This window comes from Curcuma longa, chromosome 3 (genome assembly GCF_044706935.1).
Source record: "Curcuma longa cultivar G26 ecotype Majalengka, Jawa Barat chromosome 3, ITB_CL_G26_1.1, whole genome shotgun sequence".
Taxonomy (NCBI): domain Eukaryota; kingdom Viridiplantae; phylum Streptophyta; class Magnoliopsida; order Zingiberales; family Zingiberaceae; genus Curcuma; species Curcuma longa.
The window spans coordinates 9,652,064-9,678,228 of record NC_133863.1 but is presented as its reverse complement, the minus strand read 5'-3'; the positions used below and the strand labels follow the sequence as shown (position 1 = coordinate 9,678,228).

Sequence of the window (26,165 nt, the reverse complement as noted above, 5' to 3'; positions counted from 1 at the left end):
TTATCGAACTTTGTTTTTTAATTATTTTTAAATTGGTGTCATGTATCTAATTTTTTCTATTAATTTTAAAAAATCATTGTTTTATAGAAATTTCGAGTTCATTGTTAAGTTCAAGTTTTAATTTGCGATTCATAACACCGTTATATTAACCGATATGCCAGCGTTATGATATATGAATTGTAACGAAGAGACTTTCGAGGCTTCCAGCTCTTTCCGAACCGTTATAATGTTTTGACATCTCCGTTATTTGCACACTTCTTTCCTTTTTCGTTGAGATGTAAATTGTAACGGAGAGACCTTCGAGCTTCCAGCTCCTCCCAAACCGTTATAATCATTTGCGCATTTCTTTTTATTTTTCTTTTTTCTTTTCGTTTCTCGTCGCTCGCCGTCGCTTTACGAATTGCGAATGCGACGATGAGGCGATCCCCACCGATCGTCCGCCGTCTCCTACGCGGTGCTGCCGCTGGCTCCTACGCCGGCGCCCGGCGCTCCATCACGTACATGCCCAGGCCCGGCGACGGCGCGCCGAGGCCGGTGACCCTGATCCCCGGCGACGGGATCGGGCCCCTCGTCACCGGAGCCGTGCGGCAGGTGATGGAGGCGATGCACGCGCCGGTGTATTTCGAGACGTACGAGGTCCACGGCGACATGACGACAGTGCCACCAGAGGTGATCGAGTCCATCCGCCGGAATAAGGTGTGCCTCAAGGGTGGGCTCGCTACACCGGTGGGGGGAGGTGTGAGTTCCCTCAATGTGCAGCTGAGGAAGGAACTGGATCTCTATGCGTCTCTGGTTCATTGCTTTAATCTTCCGGGATTGCCGACGAGGCATGAGAATGTGGATATCGTGGTCATCAGGGAGAATACGGAAGGCGAGTACTCTGGTTTGGAACATGAGGTGGTTCCTGGTGTCGTGGAGAGCCTCAAGGTATGCAATTTGATCGTTTGCTTAAGTACTTCCTCAAGACATTTTGTCTTCTCTAGCTTTAGATAACATGCATTAAACGAATGGGAAAAGATAGATAGGCATAATTCATTACCATGCCTGTGGTTGATTGCTAAAAATATAGTCGATTTGAACTTTTACTATCCTTCCCTCTTATTCTTCTAATTTCTCTTCTGGTTTTATCATTACGTCTGTATGACTATTATTCTTTTGTTCTTGTCTTTGAGTTGATAAACTGTCATTAGTTTGCCTCCAATCTGATCTGACAGTTCAACAACACGTGTGTTAACATTTTTATAAATTCTAGATTGCACAAGCTCTTTTATTCTTATTGAGATACACAGGATTGACAAATGTTACATTTTGTTAGTTTATGTTTTGATTGCTCATTGTTGCTTTACCAGGACAAAATTGATAAGGTTGGTTGCTAGTGAACAGGTTAATATGTTACTGTGTTTGAGACTACTAAGGTGTTTCTGGTGCTTGTTTCTATAAATGATGGCATCCTCATCTCATATTGTATGGTTCAGAACTTCAAATGATCAATTCTGTGTCACAGACCAAAATATATCATGAAAAACTAGTCATTGTTCATGCCATAACTCATCATAAACCATTTGTTTTCCTTCTATTAATGTATCTCATGGCTTTTCTGTTCGTAACCAACTGCATAAGAATCCTAGCTAAGGTTTGTATACTTGAGCTGGTTATCCCATTGTATTCTTGAGTAAAAATCCTCTTTGTCTGCTAAATAAATTTCAAATGATGTAATTGTAGCAATGAGGAACTATTAAGAACCATTTGTCATGTTTTCAACTTCAGTTCTTTTCACATATATAAAATAATTATACTAACTAAATTTAGCATCTAAGGGTCTCTTATACTGATATCAAATTCCAAATTAGAAAATACTGCTTTTATGAGAGTTCCATCATTTTCAAAATCAGCCAATTCCAATCTAGATTAGCCGAGTTGGATAGGTTTGACTAAGGCCATTCCAACTTTGTATGGAAATTTGAATAATATCTATGATCAGCACAAAATTATCCAAAATCTAGTGAGGTAGACTTCAGACAACAAAAAGTAATCTCAAATCAATGAGAGATCAAGGATTATATACAAAATCAAGCTGTTTTCTTAGCCCAAATCAAGTAGAAACTTCTGTGAGGAGGAAATGAAGGAGACTCAGGAGTTGAGAAGGGAGAATAGTACTAAGATTCTTTTTCAAAGTGGAAACTACTTTTAAGGGAGAATAGTTATTAAGATTCTTTTTCAAAGTGGACCCATTTCCATGGCTTGAAGCATTAAGATAAGAGTAGATTATCGTGGACAGATGGGGGGACGATTTAGGGAGTGTCTACTTGGTGGAGCAAAGCCACAGTAGAGGGAAAGGATGGGAAAAGCAATCATTCCCTTGTCTACTGCTGATAGAAGAAAAAAAAAAGGAAGTAGAAAAGAAGGCGATAATTTAGCTCTTTTCTCCAAATTTGGTTCTCTCCAAAAGGTGGTTGGAAGAGGTATGGAAGCTTTGAATTGGATGAAAGAGGAGTGGAAGCATTGAAAAGGTTTTAAAAGACCTATTTAACTCCGTAAGGTCTTGGGGACAACAAATTGAAAGGTCTAATTTTGTCATTTTTGTGATTTTTCTTCTTTCCTCTCTTTTGAAGTAGACAAATCAAAGAAGACCTCTCTTCTCTACCCTTTTATCACATCCTCTCTTCCACGACATTGTTTCTTTCTTTCTCCTCTTCCTTCCCTCTAGAAGATACATCCCTTAGTAAATGGTGAGAAATAACAAGCACATAAAGTAATGGAAAGTTTGAATGTTATAAACTGGCACTTTTATAACCTTAACTTCAGCATATGTATGCTTAATTCCTTAAACTATAGCATACTTATAATATTTGAAATCCATTTATTTATTTATTTTTGTGTTAGAAATCACATTTTGATATGTATATTGTAACACCGAAAAAAGTGATTCTTTTAGCATAAAAATAGAACACATACTTTTGTCTTTTAGGCCCTAACTAAATGTCTGTCTAGGTGATAACAAAGTTCTGCTCTGAGCGTATTGCAAAGTATGCTTTCGAGTATGCGTATCTCAACAACAGAAAAAAGGTCACTGCAGTCCATAAAGCCAACATCATGAAGCTTGCAGATGGTCTATTCCTAGAATCATGCCGTGAGATTGCAACAAAATATCCAGCAATAAAATATAATGAGATTATAGTTGACAATTGTTGCATGCAGCTTGTTTCAAAGCCAGAGCAATTCGATGTCATGGTATGCTTTTCCATCATGTATTCTTGTCATAAACTAACATTATTTTCTCTTTATAGTTGCTTTCCTTCAGATGATTATGTTTAGTTGCTACTTTCAGATTTGGTTCAGGTGCAGGTGGCTCGTTCGTATCGCATTTTAATGCTCAGATAAACAATTATCATAATATGAAATTGGCTTGATTTAGTCACCATAGGATGTAGAGAATATATTATAATTAATTGACTGGACCACCATAGAGAACTCTTGTGAGTTGACAACGATGGAAATTATTTCTAAGAACCATTCTCTTTGAACATAAAAAATATTCCTTCTAGTATGAACTAATGTAGTTACATACATTCTACAAAATATACTTTGTTGTACCATTAACCTGCTAAATCTCCATGTGAATTTTCGCTTCAATTGTTAATTGCCTAGCGCATGTAGGAGGTATCTTAGAGAACCATATTCTTAAAATTGACCATTCAAGTGTAACAATTATAAATAATATTTTTCTCTTTTATGTTATTAAGAGGCTCTAGCTTTATAAATAATATTTTTCTCTTTTATTCCCTGATGCATAAGTTTATCACAAAGATGGTATATTTGGAGTTGGCATCACTGCTTATTTTGCCTTCGTCATCTTGACAATTATTTAAAATGCCTACTCCAATTTGAACAATTGAGCCTATCTGTGCTTCCAAATGCAATTGTCTCTTTATACACTTACTGAATGAGATTATTATTAACACATGAAATTGGTAACTATAATCAAGAAAAAAACTGTAGCATTTATCAGAAAAAAATATTATTTAAAATGTAGATGAGGTGAAGGATACTAAGGATCAGTCTCCCTTGATAAGTTGATTTTGTAATGAATTGCAAAGCAATACTTATATGGGTACTTGACTTTATTAATCAAAGATGAATGTTCTGATATCCTGCTCGACTTCCCGTGCGCGACACCCGTCCGTGATTGAGTGCGCGGGGCTCTCAGATCACTTTCAGACATCTCGACTGCACAGGAAGGCGCGTAGCATATCAATTTCGTGTGTGCATATATATATATATATACTAACGTTAAGATTTGGGAAAATTGAAGAATCAGATAGCAATGTATTTGTATTGTACTGGTGGTTAAGTTAGAAAATTCATAGTACTGAGAAAAGGCCCCTTCTTTGTTTTGATGATCTGTGTTCATGTTTTCTTGCTATATAACAGTGAGAAAAAATAATCTCATTAATTTTCTCATAATGAAACAGATAAGAAGAAGCCAAGTGCATTGTGTACCATTATAGGTAAACTTGAAAATGTGTAAGAGAACCAAATATATGTTTGAAGATGTCTTATTCTCTGAGTAGAAATTGGAATTGGCATAGTTTTTTTAGGGGACCTAGATTCTAGAATAATAAGGGAAGAAGTTACCTTATCATATGTATTCTGATTTGCCAATGAAAAATGAACAATTACATTTACATGTATAAGATGGTGTTTCAGAAGGTTATCAAATTCAGAATCACATTATTAGCCAAACTCACCAAATGCTCTTGGATTAAGATGATTACAATTCATTAGTAGCCAATTAACAATTCAGGTCAGGAAATCCATCAACCTACTTTGAGACCTGAGAAATTGGCTCAAGTCAGTGGTATTGATCCCACACCCCCCAGTAGCCCCCCAGTATAGGGATGTGTGGCCTGGTTGCATTGCACCTTTACCAAGCTCATCACAGAGCTTGACCCAAAGCCCTATGTAGCAAACCTGCACACCCTCAGTAGGGTGTGTCACCCACTTGCATTGCACCTCCACCAAGCTCATCAGAGAGCTTGACCTAAATGCCCATGCACCGCATTCTTTACAGTGTTTTAAATCCTCTAATAGTTCACATAATTGCATCTTTTACAAGATAAACAAGAAAAGAACAGCTGTCTTTGTTTATGATATTGAATTTTGTTGTGTTACCTTGAATAGTATTAGCACGAGTAGAATCATTATCATGAACCCACTGGACGCTCGCTTGTGTGAGGAATGTTTTGAATTTAAACCTTGTGGCATTCCACATTATACATGAAGACCTTCACCTAGAAATTTAGCTTGTAAAATTTTGTGATACCAGACTGCAATGTAGCAAATATATTAATGTCAATTAAATAAAGTTCTTTATGACTCGTCCAATTGGGACTCGCTGGAGGAACAGAAATAGGATAGGTTATATTCTGCTGTATTTTAAAGTCGGCAAAAAGACTTCCAATCCTTCGATCCTAGCTATTGGTTCCTATTGATGTGAACTCCAGTATGTTAAATCAGTTAACACATACAGCATCTTTATTTCCAAATCAACTTTACCTAGAGGGATTTGTATTAGGTCCCTGCATAGCAAGCACTTCATCTGCGCGACACATTTTTCTGCGTGGTTGATTTCCATCACCAAAGACTCACGCATAATCATCCTTTTGCAGGTCACTCCAAATCTCTATGGCAATTTAGTCGCCAATACAGCTGCTGGGATTGCTGGAGGCACTGGAGTTATGCCTGGAGGTATCTTGAGATAACCTACAATTTTGATTTCATCTTTCTCATTTTTATACTACAAGCTTTTGTTTCCACATTTTTTTTTTGTGTATTAGTTCTCTGTAAGTGGACTTGCTATAAAAGCCACAATCCCCTAACCCCCCACCCGCTCGTGCACCAAAAAAAACATATTTCACCTGATTTTTGACTTCTTGATTACTAAGAATCTCTTCAGCGGCTAGTATTTCTCACTTACATCAGTAGATAAATGTCAAAATTAGGTCATTTGACCTCACACAATTAGCTCATTAGTTGTCCAGAAGATGTGGAATTTTATCAAACCTATCAGGCTGTAAAATAGGAACTGTAAAGGTACATACGACTTAAGTTCAATATCTAACAAGCCACTTTTAAAATCTGCACAGTGCAATTGAAGTCTTGGTTTTCGTTCACCGGCAGTTACAAACCCATAGCTGATCACTGCCCTCAACAGTGATCGTGTATGAGTAACAGTGATCGTGTATGAGTTTCTTGGTCTCAATTTTTTGGTCAGAGGGAAACTGAAAATGCACATAACCTGACTGGCAAAGCGGCACCCCTTGACCGCAAGAAAGGCATGGCATGTATTTGTGGGAGTATCTCATATCTAACAGGGATCTAACAGTTAGTGGTAGTAGTTGTTGCTAGTGGTGATGGGAAGTAGCGTTGTTAGCAGTTCGTGAACGGTGCTCGTTAATCCATTAGCATTAACAATGGTGATTTGGCAGCATTATGGTGGTTTGTTAGATCGTCATCTCTGAGTAACAGCTGACGTTCTGAATCAGTATACTTCCAATGCACCTCTACCAAAACTGTCTCTCCATAGCCTGCGGCATCTGAAAGGCAAAATTTTCATTTGTTTCGACATTGTTGCAATTGCTAATTATTTGGAGAATAATCCATGTAAAAATCTTTGCGTCAAACATGATCAAGTTTAGACCAACAAGCTTACTCATACAGCTCCTCGTCGACAAAATCATTCTCTCAATTGATTGATTCTTTTTTTCCCTAGGTAATGTTGGCCAGGATCATGCTGTGTTTGAGCAAGGTGCTTCGGCCGGCAACGTTGGAAATCAGAAACTGGTGGAGCAGAAGAAAGCCAATCCAGTGGCTCTTCTCCTTTCATCTTCCATGATGCTGAGACATCTCCAGTTCCCATCATTCGCCGACCGGCTAGAGACTGCTGTCAAGCGCGTGATCGCGGAAGGCAAATACAGAACCAAAGATCTGGGAGGGAGCAGTACGACCCAAGAAGTCGTCGATGCAGTCATTGCAAATCTTGATTAAGCCAATCTTTTGAGGCAAAAGATTGGCTCTCTGCAGGGAAGCCGATAAGTTCTCATATCAATCTCTGTGCAATAATCATGCTCACTATCCGGCTGGATATATTTTCTGGCTTCACCCATTACTCTTGCAGGTTATCTGCAGCGAAACTGATGAGTTATTATTATCGATCCCTTCGCGCTTTAATCATACTTAGTCGATCGCGGCAAATGTATTGTTTATCGACGGAAACCAGCAGGATTGCATCTCTGAGCCTGGTTTGATATTCAGATACTGTCTTGTATGGATAAGTTTGTGTATTAGCTATGCTGATAAGATGGAGTTAACTCGGGTACCTTGAGCATATGCAAATTGTTGATCGAGCCGACTCTAAAGTCGCGGCTCGTATCATCCAAATGTCGATAAACAGGACTGATGAAACGAGGTTAATCATGTCATGACAGGGGTTCTAAACTCCCTTGATTAGTATTGCACTTGTTTGACCATTAGAAACCAACATATAGAATGGCTGTCTGATTGTGAGTATACTGAGGTGGATAGTGAGCTATGTTGGTGTTCTTCAACTGATCCGAACTAGATACTGATGATCTTCATCTCAGCCTCGACCAGACTCCATTAGAGCATTTGCAACGCTGCTTGTTATTAACACTTAAAAATATATATATGGAACACATCTCTGTCACAAAACAATGAACGCGTTCATGTGATCACTCCTCCACATGAACGCGTTCAAAACAATGAACGCGTTCATGTGATCACTCCTAACCCCCTCCACGTCATGTGGAGAGAGATTAAGAAGTGGCAAAAGGCACAAGCACGACAAATAAGCGTGAAACATGGCTTGAACAGCAACCCCTCGGGCAGCATTTCTACAAGATAAGTGAGTTAAGGTCTCCTTATGTCGATCTTCTACTTAGTTCTCTTTTCTAAGATTGTATGATAGTGTATGAGATACATGAGTTTTCCTTTTTTTTTTCTGTAAAAGATGAAATTTGTCACCTTAGTGACCCATATGGTCGGCTCCACGACTGAGTTTTCCTCTCTCAAGTCTTTGCATCGAGTGCTCTCACTATAGCATATAAAATAGAACAAAAAGAATTTACGAATACAATGTTTTTAAATTATATTAATAAAAAATTACTCTTCAAAAATCTTAAATTAATATTTGATAATCATATATTATAAATCCATTTATTTTCAATTACATTTAGACCATCCATCCCAATTAAATTTTCAAAAAAAAAATTTTTTTAATAAACATAAAATATAGATAAAAAATATCAACTTGTCACGGGAGAGAGAGAATATTCAAAACTAATAAAAAAGATTTAATTGATCGAATTAATCGTATGTATTAAAAATAAATGGTTTCCCTCCCCGATCGATCGCTCGCATTTGATTTAATAGACCAAGTGTTAAGTTTTAGATAAGTGTTTATCCAGGTTTTTTGGTTCAGTTGGGATTCTTATCGCAATAGACTCCCGTCATAAATTTATGACGGAAATCTGGACTGTTCGATTTTAAAATCAACGGTCGATCGCTAAACTCCTAAATCCTAAATCCTAAACTTTAAACCTTAAACCCTAAACTCTAAATCCTAAACTCTAAATCTTAAAGTAAATCACCCATTCAATCTACGGTCTGAATTTAATCTGAACTTTAAAATCGAACGGTGTAGATTCCCGTAGTCTATTGTGACAAGCAGTTTTTTTTTTGTCTGAGTCTTTTGGTTTAATCTTTTGCGATTAATCTTTTGCGATTGGACGATCGTGGAGTTGAAATGGTCTATTGTAAAGCAAGCCTATTTATAGGCTGGCTTGCTTTTGGTATTAATGGCAGGCTGTTTTTCATTTCATTCATCGTTAATTCTTCTCCTTGCTTTGCTTTTTGTATCACCAAGATCGATCTCAATTGCAATTTGGCTTCTTGTTTGGAAATTATATATTGCCTCCTTTGGACAAACACTTTCGGTAGGAACTGCTTCTGTCTCTGTTTGCCGGCGAAACTGTTTCGGCGATCTCTCTTCTGTAGGAGCTGCTTGTTGATAGGTTCTCAGCGCTTTATTTGTCATTAGGGCAAAGATCTTTTTCTGTTTTCTAGATTCTTGCTGGGAGATCTATATATCCTTTCATGGTTTTCATGTCGCTCAAGCTTCAGAAATCGGACTATGTGGATGGCCTAAACAATCGATCTCATGTTCACTTGTTAGATATTTTGTGTGGGCTGGATTATATTCTTAACATGGACTCACATGCCCGTTTGAATGGCTAGCTAGGATATATAATCTCTCCTCTTTTTAATTTGTTGTTTGATATAACCTTGGGATCTCTTGGGTATATCAGTGATTCGTTTCTTGCCTTTGTGGTTCTGTACTTAAATTACGATCTTGAGAACTTATTCTTTTCTTCCACTATGTCAATCTAACAGCATTATGACTTCGGCCAACTATTAATTGTAGATGTCGCAAACCCCTCTTCATGTGGCAAATAACATGGAGGAGGAGCAAAGGAAGCGCAAAGCTATTGAATCATTAAGTGAAACAAAAGCTAAAGTGGATGAGTTTGAAGCAGCTATTTCAGGTATGGTAGGGTTGGATGATCTCAAAATGCAATTGCGCAGTTGGGCAAGGGGCATGCTTAATGATGAGAAGAGAAGAGCATTTGGATTCGATATAGCTCCAAGAAGGTCCCCACATATGGCATTCCTTGGTAACCCTGGAACAGGTATTAATTTGATATAATAATACATGATGAGGTTCTGTTCTTCTCAAACATAGGATATATATACTTTTTCAATTTGACATGTTATAGCAGCTATCAAGAGTTTTGTTGTCTCCTAGAGGTGCTCAATTTGGATCACTAATATAATTGATTTCTAGGTTTCAAGATGAAACACAATCTCCTAATTAGTTTCCACCATTAAGTTTGAAACCTTGAATAAGGCTGCTGGTGATAAGACTGAGAGTGAATTTTAGCAATCACTTATTTTGATTCTACAACGAAGGTTTTTACCTGGTGCAATTGTTGAAACATTGATTCCTGTCAGTTCCATGCAAAAAATTCTCTCCTACTAGATTTGAAAATGGGAAAAATAAAGAAACCAAAAAACTGTTAGATTTTGGTATCACTAGCTAGTGATATAATCTAACATGGTACTTAATGGCAGAAAACATCTTTGTAGTCGATGGCAAATAGTTGGACACATGGAGCAATCTTATTGTTTAAATCCTGATTATGTTTGTAATATGATATTAAATGTTATCTTCCCATTCTCTTGCTGCTTCTATGATTTGGATATGCAAAGTGTTGAAGGGTTATTATATATCTTTGATAGGTAAAACAATGGTTGCTGGTGTTCTTAGTAAATTCCTTCATATGATGGGAATTTTATCTACTGATAAAGTTATAGAAGTGAAAAGAACTGACCTAGTTGGAGAATCCGAGGGGCACACAGGACCAAAAACCAGACTAAAGGTATATGTGTACATTAATCATCAATTTTATCCTGGTATCATGGGGTTTTTGTTTGCATCTTTTGATGCACCAGAGGACACTATGGCACCACGAAACATGTTTAATTTCTCACAACGTTGCTTCTGGTAGCTTGTTAATTGCTTAGTATGACAGACACCTTCAAAATTTTGGAGGTCCTTGTAGTTAAATATCATATTGCAATATTGCAATTCTATGAAATCTTAGTATTGTTAGAGTAAGCATCCTGATGCTATATTGAATGATTTTCCCAGATAAGTGAAGCAGAGGGAGGAATTCTTTTTGTAGATGAAGCTTACAGATTGATTCCGATGCAAAAAACAGATGATAAGGACTATGGCTTGGAGGCACTAGAAGAGATAATGTCTGCGATGGACAGTGGTAAAGTGGTGGTAATTTTTGCTGGGTACTCCGAACCAATGAAACGCGTGATCAAGTCAAATGAAGGTTTTTGCAAGAAGGTAACTACGTTCTTTTACTTTGACGACTTCAGCGCAACTGAACTTGCAGAAATCCTTCATTTCAAAATGAATAACCAAGATCCAAACAGTTCTCTTTATGGATTCAAGCTCCATCCATCCTGCAGCATCCCTGCCATTGCAGAGTTGATCGATAGTGAGATAACTGAGAAACAAAGGAGAGGGATGAACGGAGGACTCATAGATCCACTACTCGCAAATGCCCGTCAAAGTTTGGATCTTCGGATTGATCTTGATTGCACTGATACTGATGTTGATGAGTTAGTGACGCTAACAATGGAGGACCTGGGAGTTGGTCTTCGACTGCTCACTCGCTGATGGCTCTTTCTTCTAGGTAGCTTAGAAATATTTAATTCATTTCTTTCTTGTAGCATGATTGATTACATGGACATTTATTTAATTCGTTCTCTCTTTGGTGCTTAGAGGTTCACATGGGCATTTATTTTACATGATGCAATGACTCAACCACATTAGCAATTAAGCATTGACTACTTGTAGTGAACTGAACAATACTCGAATGTTATCATCAGCAGACTAAAGAAAGAATGGCCAAATAGAAAAAGAGTTACTTGGTAAGGAGGAGGAGAACACGAGGGAAAGGAGTTGCTTATTGGATGGACTATCCGAGTAGGTCGAGTTGTCGAACTAAGAGCTACCAAATTGAAGGTCAAGTAGGAAGCTGCTAAGCTACTAACTCGACAAGTCGGGTAGGGAGGCCTAGTGGGGAGGCCGACCTATCAAGCAGGAAGCCTGGTAGGGAAATAACGTTGCTGAGCTGTCGAGGAAGCCTAGTTGTCGAGATGCCAAGCAGACTGAATTACCAAGTTGGTTGAGTTGTCGAAACTTGCAGTTAGACACAATCTCCTTAAAACAGATTCACCCCCTCCGTAGTGGTGCTTAAAATTTCACACGAACGTCTGTTTCCCAAAATACAACGGCTCAACCATGTTAACAACCAAACACTAGCTACTTGTGGTGAACTGAATACTTGTGGTGAGCAGAGAGCAAGGCTACCCGGTAGAAAGGTGGAGAATGTGGGGAAAAGGAGTTCTTGTTGGATAAACTATTCTTCTCTTCTTCTGTTCACCTTTGCCCAAAGAAGAAACCTCCTTTTATAGATTCGAAACTTTGCCAATCATTAATCTTATAGATTAATGGTCATTACTCAGTCATTTAATATCTCATCTAGCTAGTAATTAATGACCAAATAATTATAGATCGGGTCGTTAAAAGTCAACCATTAATGTTCAACCATTTTAAGTTGGCAGCTAATGTGCCTATCACACACTTAAGACAGGCAAGAAAAAAGTCCAAGTGACAAAACATTAGTTCATTAGTCAACACGTGTTGGTCGCATTCACACAAGAGTCAAGTAAGTTTAATGCAATTCAGGCCTTGAATTTACAATCCCCTGCAAATCCACGACCTCTACAGTTGTAATTCAATATAAACCAGTCATACTTCCCTAAAACTCCAAATGTAGGACTAAACTCTATTGGGTTGCAAGGGTGCAAACATAATCTCACATCTAAAATACATGGAAAAGATCATGAGTTTAAAAGGATGGAAGATATCTCCATTGGCATGAAGCCTTTTGGGTTGAGCCCAAGAACAAAACCATGAGGGCTTAGACCCAAAGTGGATAATATCATATCATTGTGAAGATATTTTGATTCTATCTGGTCCTAACAAACTCCCCTTCATATCTCATATTGGAGCCAATTCCATCTTTGTTTCCTTCCAAGGTGAGACTAATTTCTCAATCACATTGAAGCCAATTTCAACTAGATTTTCATTTACTTTTCCAATATCTAACTCGGGTTAACTTAATCACGACCTAAATAAGTTTGATAATTTGAGTTTAAATATAAATTTCCTTCAACCATTTAAAAATGACTTATTTAAACATTTCTTTATCAAATGTCACCAAATAAATTATCAAAAAAATAAATATTTTAAAGTTTTTCAATGGATATTGGGGCTCATCCCTCCTCTAAAATTTCATTCCCTAATTTCTCCATATTCTCATTTTAATTTTACTACTCTATATTCTTATGATTTTAAAAATATATTTATCATTTATTATTATATAATCGTTATCTCTAGGGATTATCATTATCCATCATCATAGTAACATTCATGGCGCACCCTTCTTCTCACAAGGTAAGCTTTTAATAAAAAATTGTATATATCTCATTTTACTATCTATTTAATTATTCATCCAAATAAAAAATTATTAACTTTTATTTATATTTTTTATATTTTACAAATATCTAGACTTTTACAGAATCGACTATTCATGAAGGAGGGTGGTCTTTTTCTCGATTCGCTCATCGAGTACATCTGAAAGTATTTGTGTTGAAAATCATCAACAATTGACTTTCAAGGCCGGAGCCACCTTGTAATCTACTTGAGTTTTAGCTCGGATGCTCGACAACACCGAAGAGGAGCAGCAACTCGGATTTATGATGGGAGAAAGAAAAAATTATGTGAGAGAGTGGAAGGTAGTGATAGTCCAAGATTAGACAACTCAAGGGTTATAAAATTTCTAGCTTCGCCATTCTCGAGCTCCACAATTAACCCATAGTTGTGGTGAGTCATGCTCCATCTAAGCATTAGAGTCATGGGTCGCAAGCTCCACCAAGTGGAGGTCATCCAACCCTATTAGGATATGTTCCGGCTCAATGCCGACGACAGTCAAGCCACCAGTCAGTAAGATGTCGCGTCAACCTTCATATGTTCGCTGACGAGAAGACCCCTGAAGAAGCAAGAACTGAACGCAAGGATTAGCAAGGCGCCAGGGAACCCCGGTGTCGCCACTCCGACGCTCAAGTCAGAAATTGAAGTAGTAGTATGTGTAGAGAATTCTCGCCCGGTTGATTGTCATACCTACGAAGTTTATATAGAGGTGGCGGGAGCGATATCCTCGGATCCCATTGTTTGCGATTGGTCATGAAGGCGTGATCGGCGGATCGATCTATGACAAGTTCCAATCATCTAACGGCTTAGCAGCGTTAGTTATTCCCCTCCGACGGCTGAGATCGCCCGGGACCAAGTACGGAAACTTGATCCCTATCTTGATCCTTATAGATAAGGTGCTAAGCCCGATGAAGAGGTCAGGGTGGTGATCCGTTGACATCTGTCCAGCTACTTGAGGTCGGTAATGGCCGTTTTGTATGAGTGACCGGGAGGTGCAGGTGTGCCGAGAGCTTATATGGGAAGATGAGATGAACTAAGTATGTATCCGAACTCTTGACGTATGCCATAGCTGAATGAAGTGACTTGCCGAACTTGTGGTGTGTATCCAAACATTTGATCGGACTCTCACTTGAATTACCAAGCTGTCTGAAGCGGATGACTGAGCTTATGGTGCGATACTGGGATCTAGTCACTAGATCTGTCCATGAGGTAAGGACCAATCCCTGAGGTCGGTATGTGATACCGGAGCCAGGTCATGAGGTCGGCTCATGAGGAAAGGACCAATTCATGAGGTCGGTATGTGATACCGGGACCAGGTCATGAGGTCTGCTCATGAGGAAAGGACCAATTCATGAGATCGGTATGTGATACCGGGACCAGGTCATGAGGTCTGCATATATACTGCCCTCCTAATGAGGTCAGTATATGGAGTCAGTTTGATACTAAGGTGATCGTAAGAGACCAGGCTATATAAACTGAGGTTAGGAAGAGCTCAGTCTACATCTTAAATCCCGTACCGACCTCCTAGTGAGGTCGGCAATGGATTCTTGTAAAAGATCGAGCTTTGTAGGGAGAGATGATGAAGAGATCTGACCTCCGAACGAGGTTGGCTGTAGATTGAAGCTTTGAAGAGGTCGTTACGCGCCGACCTCTTAATGAGGTCGTTGGTTTACTAGGTCGGCGGTTTGCTTGGGGCGAGAGTATTGAACCCAAGAGGAGGAGAGGTCGGGACATTTTGGATGAAGGTTAGGAAGACCTCAGATCTTGTACTGAGGAATTTGTTATCCTCTTAGAGAGGTCGGCCCTCTTTTGCCTTCATTATGATCTCAAGAGATCGGAATCTCTTTATCCTTGATCTACGTCATTGCTAGATATTTTCCCCGACTCTTACTCATCATCCACGTCTCTACGAATTACTTTCGCCGAATCAGGATAATTGTATTTTATACCGTTTTTCAATATTTTTTTTTATCAAATAGAGTATGCGCATATTCCAATCGAGAATTGAACTGTGATGCTCTGAATATCCATAATATTCCCTCTTCAAATATGCAATGTAAGCATTATAGCATCTTCAAATTATATATAACTATAATTTTATATCTTGATTAAAATTTTTAAATTTTGTGAAATTATTATTAAAATCTAAAACATACAATTCATTAATATTACTTAAAAATTATTAATAAAAATTTATTTTATATATATATATATATATATATATATATATATATATATATTATATCATGAGAACTACTACTAAAATTCAATAATTGCATGATCAAAATTCATAGGCCAATGACATGTTCTTGTTCATATCTACAAAGTGGAGTCTCAAATGTAGATTTTGGTAAGCCCCGAAGCTACGGTGCAATTGTAAAATACTTCTGTAGTTAATCAGATATTCATGGCTCGATTCTTAACTACGTCGCATTATAAATTAATTTCTTGAAATGTTGATCGCGGAGCAATGTGTTATTTGTACTTTTCTATTTATCTTGATGACCCATAAGAAACTTCTATGAGATTGAGTCAGTAAACTTCAAGATTAGTCGGTTTAAAAAGTTGAATATCTCAATTATGAAAAAAAATTATAGAATTTGGTAAAGAGGTTAACGAGCCAAATTTTTATTTAACATCTAAAGCTAACTAAATATTACGAGATGTAGATATATTGGATCAGTGATAAAGACATCGAGTTACATGCCTTATCTTAGCCACCATTATGTACTAATATTTAGGGTGCAGCCTACATTAGCTTCATGTCATATGTTTAAATTAAGGGGGTACTCACTTCCGGGACATAACTAAGTTGATTACGACACAGCAAAATTGCAGAAAAGGACAAGGGTTCGAATCCTGACAAAACCAGACAATATCCTCCTGTGTCATGACCAACTGCAGTTTCCCGATTTACCTCCTCACAAATGATCATGAAACCGATCGTGTGGGACCGCTAAAGTGGCGAATTCCATCTTTTTGTAGAAAAATTGAGGGGGTGCTTAAATGAATAGCATCTACTTCAAGAATTAACTGGATGCTAAGAATTGTCTATATTAACTGGATGCTAAGCATCTACTTCATGTCATATGTTTGAATTTAGGGTGCAGCCTACCATCAATATGGATCCCAAACAAGGATTAAACCATATTGAATTTATTATATGCAATTTTATCTTATTTTCACTACTCAAAAACTCATGATCACAAAGTCACACGCAACTTGAGAAACTGCATAATAATCTCTGATATGAAGAAAAAAAGTTGTATGCTAATCAAAAGCGCACAAACATTTGCTGATGGCCCAATAAAAAGGTGCAAGATAGTTAAAAATCAACATGGAGGGGGGGTCAGCAAAATCCTGTTAAACTCAAAAAAATCAGACGTTTATTTGTTTACTACGCTACTGCAAGGCAAGAAGGGAACATAACTAGACCTGAAAAGGATTAGGCAACCTAACAGTTGCCATCAGCTGATGGTTTTCCAGTTGCAACCTCATTTTCTGCGGCAGCTGCTGCGGCTGATGCTGCATCATTTAAGCCTCTATTCTCCAATTCTTTCGTAAAATTTTCGACGTCAGCTTCACTTATTCGATACGGTGTATGAGCTGCACTCGGAAATGAACGAGTTTCGACTTCCTCTTTGTATTCTGTGAGGGCTTTGTTTATGACATCACCCACTTGCGCATATTGTTTACAGAACTTTGGAGTGACCTGCCGGAAAGTTGATAATCCATGGATATATGAGATTCGGATAAAGAAAATTTGATTAAAACAAAATTACCTTGGCATGATGAGGATGTTGCAACATTCCCAGCAAATCATGGTAAACAAGCACCTGCACAAGTTTTGATGTTTGCAGTCAGAAAACATTTGATCATCCGAGGAACAACAAAGATCACAAAAGGCATACTAGGAGACATTCATTTTAATACAAAAATGCTAATCAATTGCGCTGCTTATGAGGGAATAAGTAAACATCAATTTTCATGGCTTTATAGTACGTTTTGAAGAAAAGATAAAGAAAACCTACCCTTGTGGCTTATATAATACTGTCAAGTTGAAGGAATGAATCGAGAAGGAATAGCCAAATTGGTCGGTAATGAAAATTTGAATATCCAAGGAATAATGCGATCCTCTACTGTAATTTGCAACTGGAGAAAGACTGTAATAGCAATCTATGCAGTTAGTAATTGACACTACCCCTTTCCTTGTGTCATGTAAAAAGCTACATCTTAGTCAACATACAGCAGAATAGGAATGATAATGTTTATCATAGAGGTTACAGAAGTTTGAGAGTAACAAGACTGTCATACATCTTAGATTCGATAAAATACCACAATCACTGCAATAATCTCTATCAAAATATTTTGACAAGAACACTTGTCCCACAACAACAACAACAACAATCAAGCTTTATCTCACTAGGTGGGATCGGCTATATGATCCTCCTATGTCATTGAGCTTTATCTCCTATTATTTTATTATTTATATGTAAATAAAATTTATCTTATTTTATTATTACTAATCAAGCCTTCTTTAGTTTTCCTCTTTCCCATTCAATGTGCGTATTTGTCATAGTTTCACATTGCCTAATTGAAATCTTTATTGGCCGTCTAAGTACACGTTCGTACCATCTGAAATGCATTTCTCAGAATTTTTCCTCAAAAAGTGCAAATTCAACTTTCATGACTTCGATTTTCTTTCTAATATTCTCACTATTCCATCCTCATATGTCCGTAAATCTTTGTGACTCATTATCTACTTGTGTGCTTGAGAACAAGAAACTTGTCCCAAAAATAGAAGAAAAAAAATACTCTCCCAAAAATCCTAGGTTTGCAATGAAAGCGGGTAAATTTGAGTTTTAGAAAGCTGAATCAAGACCACATTGAATAATCATATTGGACTACAAATATTTTAAACAAGCTATACAAACTGGAAAACATCGAGACAACTTATTGTATAATAACAATCACCAATTCGATTCTTGGTTCAACACAAAATTGATCCTATGACGGTAGTGATCCTTTTTATAGCAGAAAAAGAAAATAATGAGTCTTGCCAGTGATTAAGAAACATTAAAAGAACCTAAATTAACTTCCAGCAAGTTGTTAGATTCACTAATGATTGAACTCAAGAAAAGGTTCTAAGCACATTTACCTGATCATAAACCCTGATTTATGTTGAAAATAGTTGGTCCAAATTCCTAACTTAAAGATACAGAACCATTCTTCATGATTGTCATCAAGAAAATGTTTTTCTTGGGAGGAAATGAAAATGGGAGGCTCTTACCTGTCTTACTAATATTCAGTGTATTTACATATCCTCCATTGGAGAAGTTTATACAGCAAGTACAATGCATCATGTCAGGAAGAGAAACAATGCCGAAGAGAAAATTACACATTGAAGAAGGAAACAGAAGCGCAATGGTAGACAGTTATAACAAGCAAGTTAGATTGTTAAGGTATCCTCCCTCTCAATGAAGCTAATCAACAAGCAAAGATGGCAACAGGATGGGTAATTCCTGTTGAGACATGTGAATTTCACTCATGCTAAATAGCCCATGTATATCCAGTGATGAGACTGCAAAGCTGATAATTGGATGTTGGGAAGTTATCACCTCTACCTTTGACAGTTCGCCTTGTAAGTGCAAAGGGGCACACGAACAATAAATGAGTGGGTAACAGTCTATCTGTTAGTTTTTCATAAAGGGCAAGTGAGGTTGACATTAATGTTTCTTCAGCAGAAGTTTTTGTTATGGCGTTGCTTTGCAGGATGATCCTCTCCGTGAATTTAATTTTAGGGAGGAGGACCAAGAGTGTCATAGATGTTTGTACCAAGGTAAATAGCACCCTAGCAGGACATGTTTATATATGTGGTGTGAATTATTAGTCATCATTACAAGTGAGGGATCAATAAGGAGAAGTAAAGGGTCATCATATGAGGAAGATTGAGTAGTGTAGGTGTATACTATGTTATGACACAACACCCCAACCAGAGAATGCAAAGAGATCAAGGAGGCTGTTTCAGCAAGGCAACATTGACTCGGAAAGCATGTGTAGACAGGAACGAGCTGCCACCGAGTTAAGTAGATCATGGAGGATATCAAACCACCATTTCAACATGGAACATTGAGGGTGGAGTATAATTTAGACACGTGCCAGAAAAATGGTATAGACTGATCAAGCAAAGGCAGGTGCGCTTGGATGAAGCAATCTTGTGAATGACCCAATTGAGTGTAATGTGGATACTCACGTACCAGATCATCTAAAATATTCTGATTGCTAGTATCTTTCTCTTGGAAACTTCTGTTGTATTGCAAATTTAAAGAAAAGTAAGAAACCATTTCAACTGAAAAAGGGGGAAAACAATTTTCAACACAAGTCAGTAGTTTTCAGTGAGTCCTCTAAAAGATTAAGAATACTTTTGTTCAATCTTCTCGTGCTGCTTGCTCATTATGCAAACATTGAAAACCACTAAATGACCTATAGAGAGAAACTGTATATCAGATATCACCAGGAAAAAAAAAAAAAAATCCTTCCTTGCAAGTCTACAGAATAAACATTGAAACCTCCATTTTCGGACCAAAGACAATCTAACCTGGCCACTACAGAAAGGCCCCGCACCAATGCCAATGGTGGGTATGTGCAAAGCAGAAGTTGTAGCTGCAGCTACCGGAGCGGGCACACACTCTAAAACAACTGAGAAGCAACCTGCATCCTGCAAAGCAAGGGCTGTCTCCACGACCTGTCCATAGCTAGCAGTTTTAAGCACTATAAAACCTAATATAATCACATCCGAAGTTAATTGGGTAGGTATTAGGTTTAAAAAAGTCACCTTGACAGCACTAGCAACCGTCTTTCCCTGCGGCCGGAACCCGCCGAGAATGCTAATAGCTTGCGGAGTCAATCCAACATGGCCCATGACAGCAATCCCGGCCTCAACGATTGCCTTGGCGGCAGAGATCCTGGACGGCGCGCCGCCTTCCAGTTTGATCGCATCCATGCCCCCTTCTTTTAACATCCTCACCGCCGAATCCACGGCCTGACATGCCAAGAAACAGATCGAGAAAGTGAGGATGAGTACTTTGCAAGCAAAAAGGAGGGATTTTTTTTAGTAGAGGCCGTACCTGGGAGGCGGATGACTCGTAGGATCCAAATGGAAGGTCGCCGACGAGGAGGGGGCGCGAGGCGCCGCGGGAGACGGCGCGGCAGTGGAGGAGCATGTCGTCGAGGGTGATGGGGAGAGTGGTATCGTGGCCGTGGACGACCATGGCGGCGGAGTCACCGACGAGGAGGATGTCTATGCCGGCGGAGTCCACGTGGACGGCGGAGGGATAGTCGTAGGCGGTGACGACGGTGATGGGTTGGCCGCGGCGGTGCTTTTGGCGGAGGTGGGTCAGAGTAACGCGTTGGGCGGGCGATTGGGGCTTCGGCCCACCGTACACTGTACTCTCCGGCACGTTGCTCATCAGCCGCCTCGCCAGCCACCGCAACATCTCTCCTTCTCCTTCTCCTTCTCTTCTCCAGAGGCAGGAGCAGGTATTCGAGCTTCCGACAAAGAAGGAAAGTTGACAGCGATAGGTCGATTCCGTAGGGGAAGGGCGCTGGTTCTGGTTGCGGACGATTTCTACGGAACCATGATCTTACTTAGGTTTACTTCCCACGCAAGTAGCAAATGACTTTCTGACTGCAGAAGAGGATAACGATTCGAATTCGTAAAGTCAGATAATATCCTTTTGCTGATAAAGTCAGGTAATATTTTTCTATGTCATGATCCAACAGTGATCGTGTATGAGTTTCTTGGTCTCAGTTTTTTGGTCAGAGGGAAACTGAAAATGCACATAACCCGACTGGCAAAGCGGCACCCCTTGACCGCAAGAAAGGCATGGCATGTATTTGTGGGAGTATCTCATATCTAACAGGGATCTAACAGTTAGTGGTAGTAGTTGTTGCTAGTGGTGACGGGAAGTAGCGTTGTTAGCAGTTCGTGAACGGTGCTCGTTAAGGGTTGCAGGTGTTAGCATTAACAATGGTGATTTGGCAGCATTATGGTGGTTTGTTAGATCGTCATCTCTGAGTAACAGCTGACGTTCTGAATCAGTATACTTCCAATGCACCTCTACCAAAACTGTCTCTCCATAGCCTGCGGCATCTGAAACAAAATTTTCATTTGTTTTGACATTGTTGCAATTGCTAATTATTTGGAGAATAATCCATGTAAAAATCTTAGCATCAAACATGATCAAGTTTAGACCAACAAGCTTACTCATACAGCTCCTCGTCGACAAAATCATTCTCTCAATTGATTGATTCTTTTTTTCCCTAGGTAATGTTGGCCAGGATCATGCTGTGTTTGAGCAAGGTGCTTCGGCCGGCAACGTTGGAAATCAGAAACTGGTGGAGCAGAAGAAAGCCAATCCAGTGGCTCTTCTCCTTTCATCTTCCATGATGCTGAGACATCTCCAGTTCCCATCATTCGCCGACCGGCTAGAGACTGCTGTCAAGCGCGTGATCGCGGAAGGCAAATACAGAACCAAAGATCTGGGAGGGAGCAGTACGACCCAAGAAGTCGTCGATGCAGTCATTGCAAATCTTGATTAAGCCAATCTTTTGAGGCAAAAGATTGGCTCTCTGTTGGGAAGCCGATAAGTTCTCATATCAATCTCTGTGCAATAATCATGCTCACTATCCAGCTCGATATATTTTCTGGCTTCACCCATTACTCTTGCAGGTTATCTGCAGGGAAACTGATGAGTTATTATTATCGATCCCTTCGCGCTTTAATCATACTTAGTCGATCGCGGCAAATGTATTGTTTATCGACGGAAACCAGCAGGATTGCATCTCTGAGCCTGGTTTGATATTCAGATACTGTCTTGTATGGATAAGTTTGTGTATTAGCTATGCCGATAAGATGGAGTTAACTCGGGTACCTTGAGCATATGCAAATTGTTGATCGAGCCGACTCTAAAGTCGCGGCTCGTATCATCCAAATGTCGATAAACAGGACTGATGAAACGAGGCTAATCATGCCATGACAGGGGTTCTAAACTCCCTTGATTAGTATTACACTTGTTTAACCATTAGAAACCAACATATAGAATGGCTGTCTGATTGTGAGTATACTGAGGTGGATAGTGAGCTATGTTGGTGTTCTTCAACTGATCATCCTGATGATCTAGATACTGATGATCTTCATCTCAGCCTCGACCAGACTCCATTATGATCGTGTCGTGCCCGGCACAAGCACGACAAATGGAAGCGTGAAACATGGCTTGACCCGACAAAGATCAAGCTAACCCCTACAGCGAAGTGGCAAAAGAAAGATAAAAAACAGCATCGGGCATTCTACAAGATAAGTGAGTTAAGGTCTCCTTATGTCGATCTTCTACTTAGTTCTCTTTTCTAAGATTGTATGATAGTGTATGAGATACATGAGTTTTCCTTTTTTTTTCTGTAAAAGATGAAATTTGTCACCTTAGTGACCCATATGGTCGGCTCCACGACTGAGTTTTCCTCTCTCAAGTCTTTGCATCGAGTGCTCTCACTATAGCATATAAAATAGAACAAAAAGAATTTACGAATACAATGTTTTTAAATTATATTAATAAAAAATTACTCTTCAAAAATCTTAAATTAATATTTGATAATCATATATTATAAATCCATTTATTTTCAATTACATTTAGACCATCCATCCCAATTAAATTTTCAAAAAAAAATTTTTTTAATAAACATAAAATATAGATAAAAAATATCTCTTTTGCGATTGGTCTATTGTAAAGCCTATTTATAGGCTTGTTTTTGGTATCAATCGTAGGCTGTTTTTTCATTTCATTCATCGTTCTTCTCCTTTGCTTTTTGTATCACCAAGATCTCAATTGCAATTTGGCTTCTTGTTTGGAAATTATTGCCTCCTTTGGACAAACACTGTCGTAGGAACTGCTTCTGTCTCTGTTTGCCGGCAAAACTGTTTCGGCGATCTCTCTTCTGTAGGAGCTGCTTGTTGATAGGTTCTCAGCGCTTTATTTGTCATTAGGGCAAAGATTTTCTGTTTTCTAGATTCTTGCTGGGAGATCTATCCTTTCATGGTTTTCATGTCGCTCAAGCTTCGGAAATCGGACTATGTGGATGGCCTAAACAATCTCATGTTCACTTGTTAGATATTTTGTGTGGGCTGGATTCTTAACATGGACTCACAATGCCTAGGATAATCTCTTCTATTTTTGTTGTTTGATATAACCTTGGGATCTCTTGGTATATCAGTGATTCGTTTCTTGCCTTTGTGGTCTTGGTATTTATTCTGTTAGCTTTCTGTACTTTTATTAAGATCTTGAGAACTTTTTCTTCCACTATGTCAATCTAACAGCATTATTAAGGTTTGGTTAGAATCATTTGAAGTGAGATCTAATAATATTCTTTGTAGGAAGGTATGAACCCTTTAAATCATCTATCAGATGGTGCTAGTAGTGAGAAACTTCGAGTAATCGTTATGAAGCACAGGGAGAAGCAAAGGAAGCGCAAAGCTATTGAATCATGTAGTGATCCAAAAGCTAAAATGGATGAGTTTGAAGTAGCTATTTCAGGTATTGTAGGGTTGCATGATCTCAAAATGCAATTGCGCAGATGGGCAAGGGGCATGCTTTTTGATGAGAAGAGAAGAGCATTTGGATTACATATAGCTCCAAGAAGGCCCTCACATATGGCATTCCTTGGTAACCCTGGAACAGGTATTTGATATAATACATGATGAGGTTCTTCTCAAACATAGGATATACTTTTTCAATTTGACATGTTATAGTGCCACTAATTTAGTCTACGTTTCTCAAATAGCAAACTAGTTATTTGTTCTTTAACTTGGATGTATATTTGAACATGACAAACATGTGGTTGTCTCTATGAGTCCTTCAAGAGGAATTTCCTATTTCTCATGTGATGAAACAATTTTAGGATTCCACCTAAAATCCTCGATATGTGTTGGTAGTAACAATCCACTTTTAGGGGGAATATGAGTCAAAACCATGCTTTCGTTTCTATGGGAGCAACTAAGTGGCCACTCAATCAGCAGCTATCAAGAGTTTTGTTGTCTCCTAGAGGTGCTCAATTTGGATCACTAATTGATTTCTAGGTTTCAAGATGAAACACAATCTCCTAATTAGTTTCCACCATTAAGTTTGAAACCTTGAATAAGGCTGCTGGTGATAAGACTGAGGGTGAATTTTAGCAATCACTTATTTTGATTCTACAATGAAGGTTTTTACCCTGGTGCAATTGTTGAAACATTGATTCCTGCCAGGTTAATTACAGCACCTTTCTGATTCCATGCAAAAAATTCTCTCCTACTAGATTTGAAAATGGGAAAATAAAGAAACCACAAAACTGTTAGATTTTGGTATCACTAGTGATATAATCTAATATGGTACTTAATGGTGGAAAACATCCTTGTAGTCAATGGCAAATAGTTGGACACATGGAGCAATCTTATTGTTTAAATCCTGATCATGTTTGTAATATGATATTAAATGTTATCTTCCCATTCTCTTGCTGCTTCTATGATTTGGATATGCAAAGTGTTGAAGGGTTATTATCTTTGATAGGTAAAACAATGGTTGCTCGTGTTCTTGGTAAACTCCTTCATATGGTGGGAATTTTATCTACTGATAAAGTTACAGAAGTGCAAAGAACTGACATAGTTGGAAAATTCGTGGGGCACACAGGACCAAAAACCAGACGAAAGGTATATGTGTACATTAATCATCAATTATCCTGGTATCATGGGGTTTTTGTTTGCATCTTTTGATGCACCCGAGGACACTATGGCACCACGAAACATGTTTAATTTCTCACAACGTTGCTTCTGGTAGTTAATTGCTTAGTATGACAGACACCTTCAAAATTTTGGAGGTCCTTATAGTTAAATATCATATTGCAATATTGTAAATCTATAAAATCTTAGTATTGTTAGAGTAAGCATCCTGATGTTACATTGAATGATTTTCCCAGATAAGTGAAGCAGAGGGAGGAATTCTTTTTGTAGATGAAGCTTACAGATTGATTTCGATGCAAAAAACAGATGATAAGGACTTTGGCTTGGAGGCATTAGAAGAGATAATGTCTGCGATGGACAGTGGTAAAGTGGTGGTGATTTTTGCTGGGTACTCAGAACCAATGAAACGCGTGATCAAGTCAAATGAAGGTTTTTGCAAGAAGGTAACTACCTTCTTTTACTTTGACGACTTCAGCGCAACTGAACTCGCAGAAATCCTTCATTTCAAAATGAATAACCAAGATCAAAACAGTTCTCTCTATGGATTCAAGCTCCATCCATCCTGCAGCATCCCTGCCATTGCAGAGTTGATCGATAGTGAGATAACTGAGAAACAAAGGAGAGGGATGAACGGAGGACTCATAGATCCACTACTCGCTAATGCCCGTCAAAGTTTGGATCTTCGGATTGATCTTGATTGCACTGATACTGATGCTGATGGGTTAGTGACGCTAACAATGGAGGACCTGGGAGTTGGTCTTCGACTGCTCACTCGCTGATGGTTCTTTCTTCTAGGTAGCTTAGAAATATTTAATTCATTTCTTTCTTGTAGCATGATTGATTACATGGACATTTATTTAATTCGTTCTCTCTTTGGTGCTTAGAGGTTCACATGGGCATTTATTTTACATGATGCAATGACTCAACCACATTAGCAATTAAACATTGACTATTTGTAGTGAACTGAACAATACTCGAATGTTATCATCAGCGGACTAAAGAAAGAATGGCCAAATAGAAAAAGAGTCGCTTGCTAAGGAGGCAGAGAACATGAGGGAAAGGAGTTGCTTATTGGATGGACTATCCGAGTAGGTCGAGTTGTCGAACTAAGAGCTACCAAATTGAAGGTCAAGTAGGAAGCTACTAACTCGACAAGTCGGGTAGGGAGGCCTAGTGGGGAGGCCG

At 38.6% G+C, this 26,165-nt stretch overlaps 4 protein-coding genes across 7 annotated transcripts; 3 read left to right on the top strand and 1 right to left on the bottom strand.

Annotated features, from left to right (window-relative positions):
• The first annotated feature begins 397 nt into the window (after nt 1-397).
• On the top strand, nt 398-7,638 carry LOC141823270 (isocitrate dehydrogenase [NAD] regulatory subunit 1, mitochondrial-like). The gene is made up of 4 exons (XM_074710533.1): nt 398-927; nt 2,992-3,231; nt 5,670-5,748; nt 6,773-7,638. The coding sequence occupies exons 1-4, from the start codon at nt 415-417 to the stop codon at nt 7,045-7,047; spliced, it is 1,107 nt and encodes a 368-aa protein (XP_074566634.1). The 5' UTR covers nt 398-414; the 3' UTR covers nt 7,048-7,638.
• Nucleotides 7,639-8,477: 839 nt separating this feature from the next.
• On the top strand, nt 8,478-25,759 carry LOC141823271 (protein CfxQ homolog). 3 transcript variants are annotated; one of them, XM_074710535.1, is made up of 4 exons: nt 8,478-8,486; nt 23,640-23,943; nt 24,811-24,950; nt 25,217-25,759. In XM_074710535.1, exons 2-4 carry the CDS (start codon nt 23,646-23,648, stop codon nt 25,757-25,759), a joined length of 981 nt encoding a protein of 326 aa, XP_074566636.1. In that variant the 5' UTR covers nt 8,478-8,486; nt 23,640-23,645. The 3 variants fall into 3 exon arrangements, with proteins under 3 accessions (XP_074566636.1, XP_074566635.1, XP_074566637.1); XM_074710534.1 differs by lacking the exon at nt 8,478-8,486 and adding an exon at nt 23,116-23,226; XM_074710536.1 differs by lacking the exon at nt 8,478-8,486 and adding an exon at nt 23,155-23,226 and having other exon boundaries at nt 23,644-23,943.
• Nucleotides 9,362-11,332, top strand: LOC141823273 (protein CfxQ homolog). The gene is made up of 3 exons (XM_074710537.1): nt 9,362-9,767; nt 10,378-10,517; nt 10,790-11,332. Exons 1-3 carry the CDS (start codon nt 9,503-9,505, stop codon nt 11,330-11,332), a joined length of 948 nt encoding a protein of 315 aa, XP_074566638.1. The 5' UTR covers nt 9,362-9,502.
• LOC141824768 (3-methyl-2-oxobutanoate hydroxymethyltransferase 1, mitochondrial-like) lies at nt 16,442-20,829 on the bottom strand. 2 transcript variants are annotated; one of them, XM_074712105.1, is made up of 6 exons: nt 20,341-20,829; nt 20,049-20,255; nt 19,812-19,958; nt 16,996-17,049; nt 16,649-16,925; nt 16,442-16,573 (listed from the first exon to the last, which is right to left on the bottom strand). In XM_074712105.1, the coding sequence occupies exons 1-5, from the start codon at nt 20,707-20,709 to the stop codon at nt 16,668-16,670; spliced, it is 1,035 nt and encodes a 344-aa protein (XP_074568206.1). In that variant the 5' UTR covers nt 20,710-20,829; the 3' UTR covers nt 16,442-16,573; nt 16,649-16,667. The 2 variants fall into 2 exon arrangements, with proteins under 2 accessions (XP_074568206.1, XP_074568205.1); XM_074712104.1 differs by having other exon boundaries at nt 16,442-16,925.
• Nucleotides 25,760-26,165: the final 406 nt, after the last annotated feature.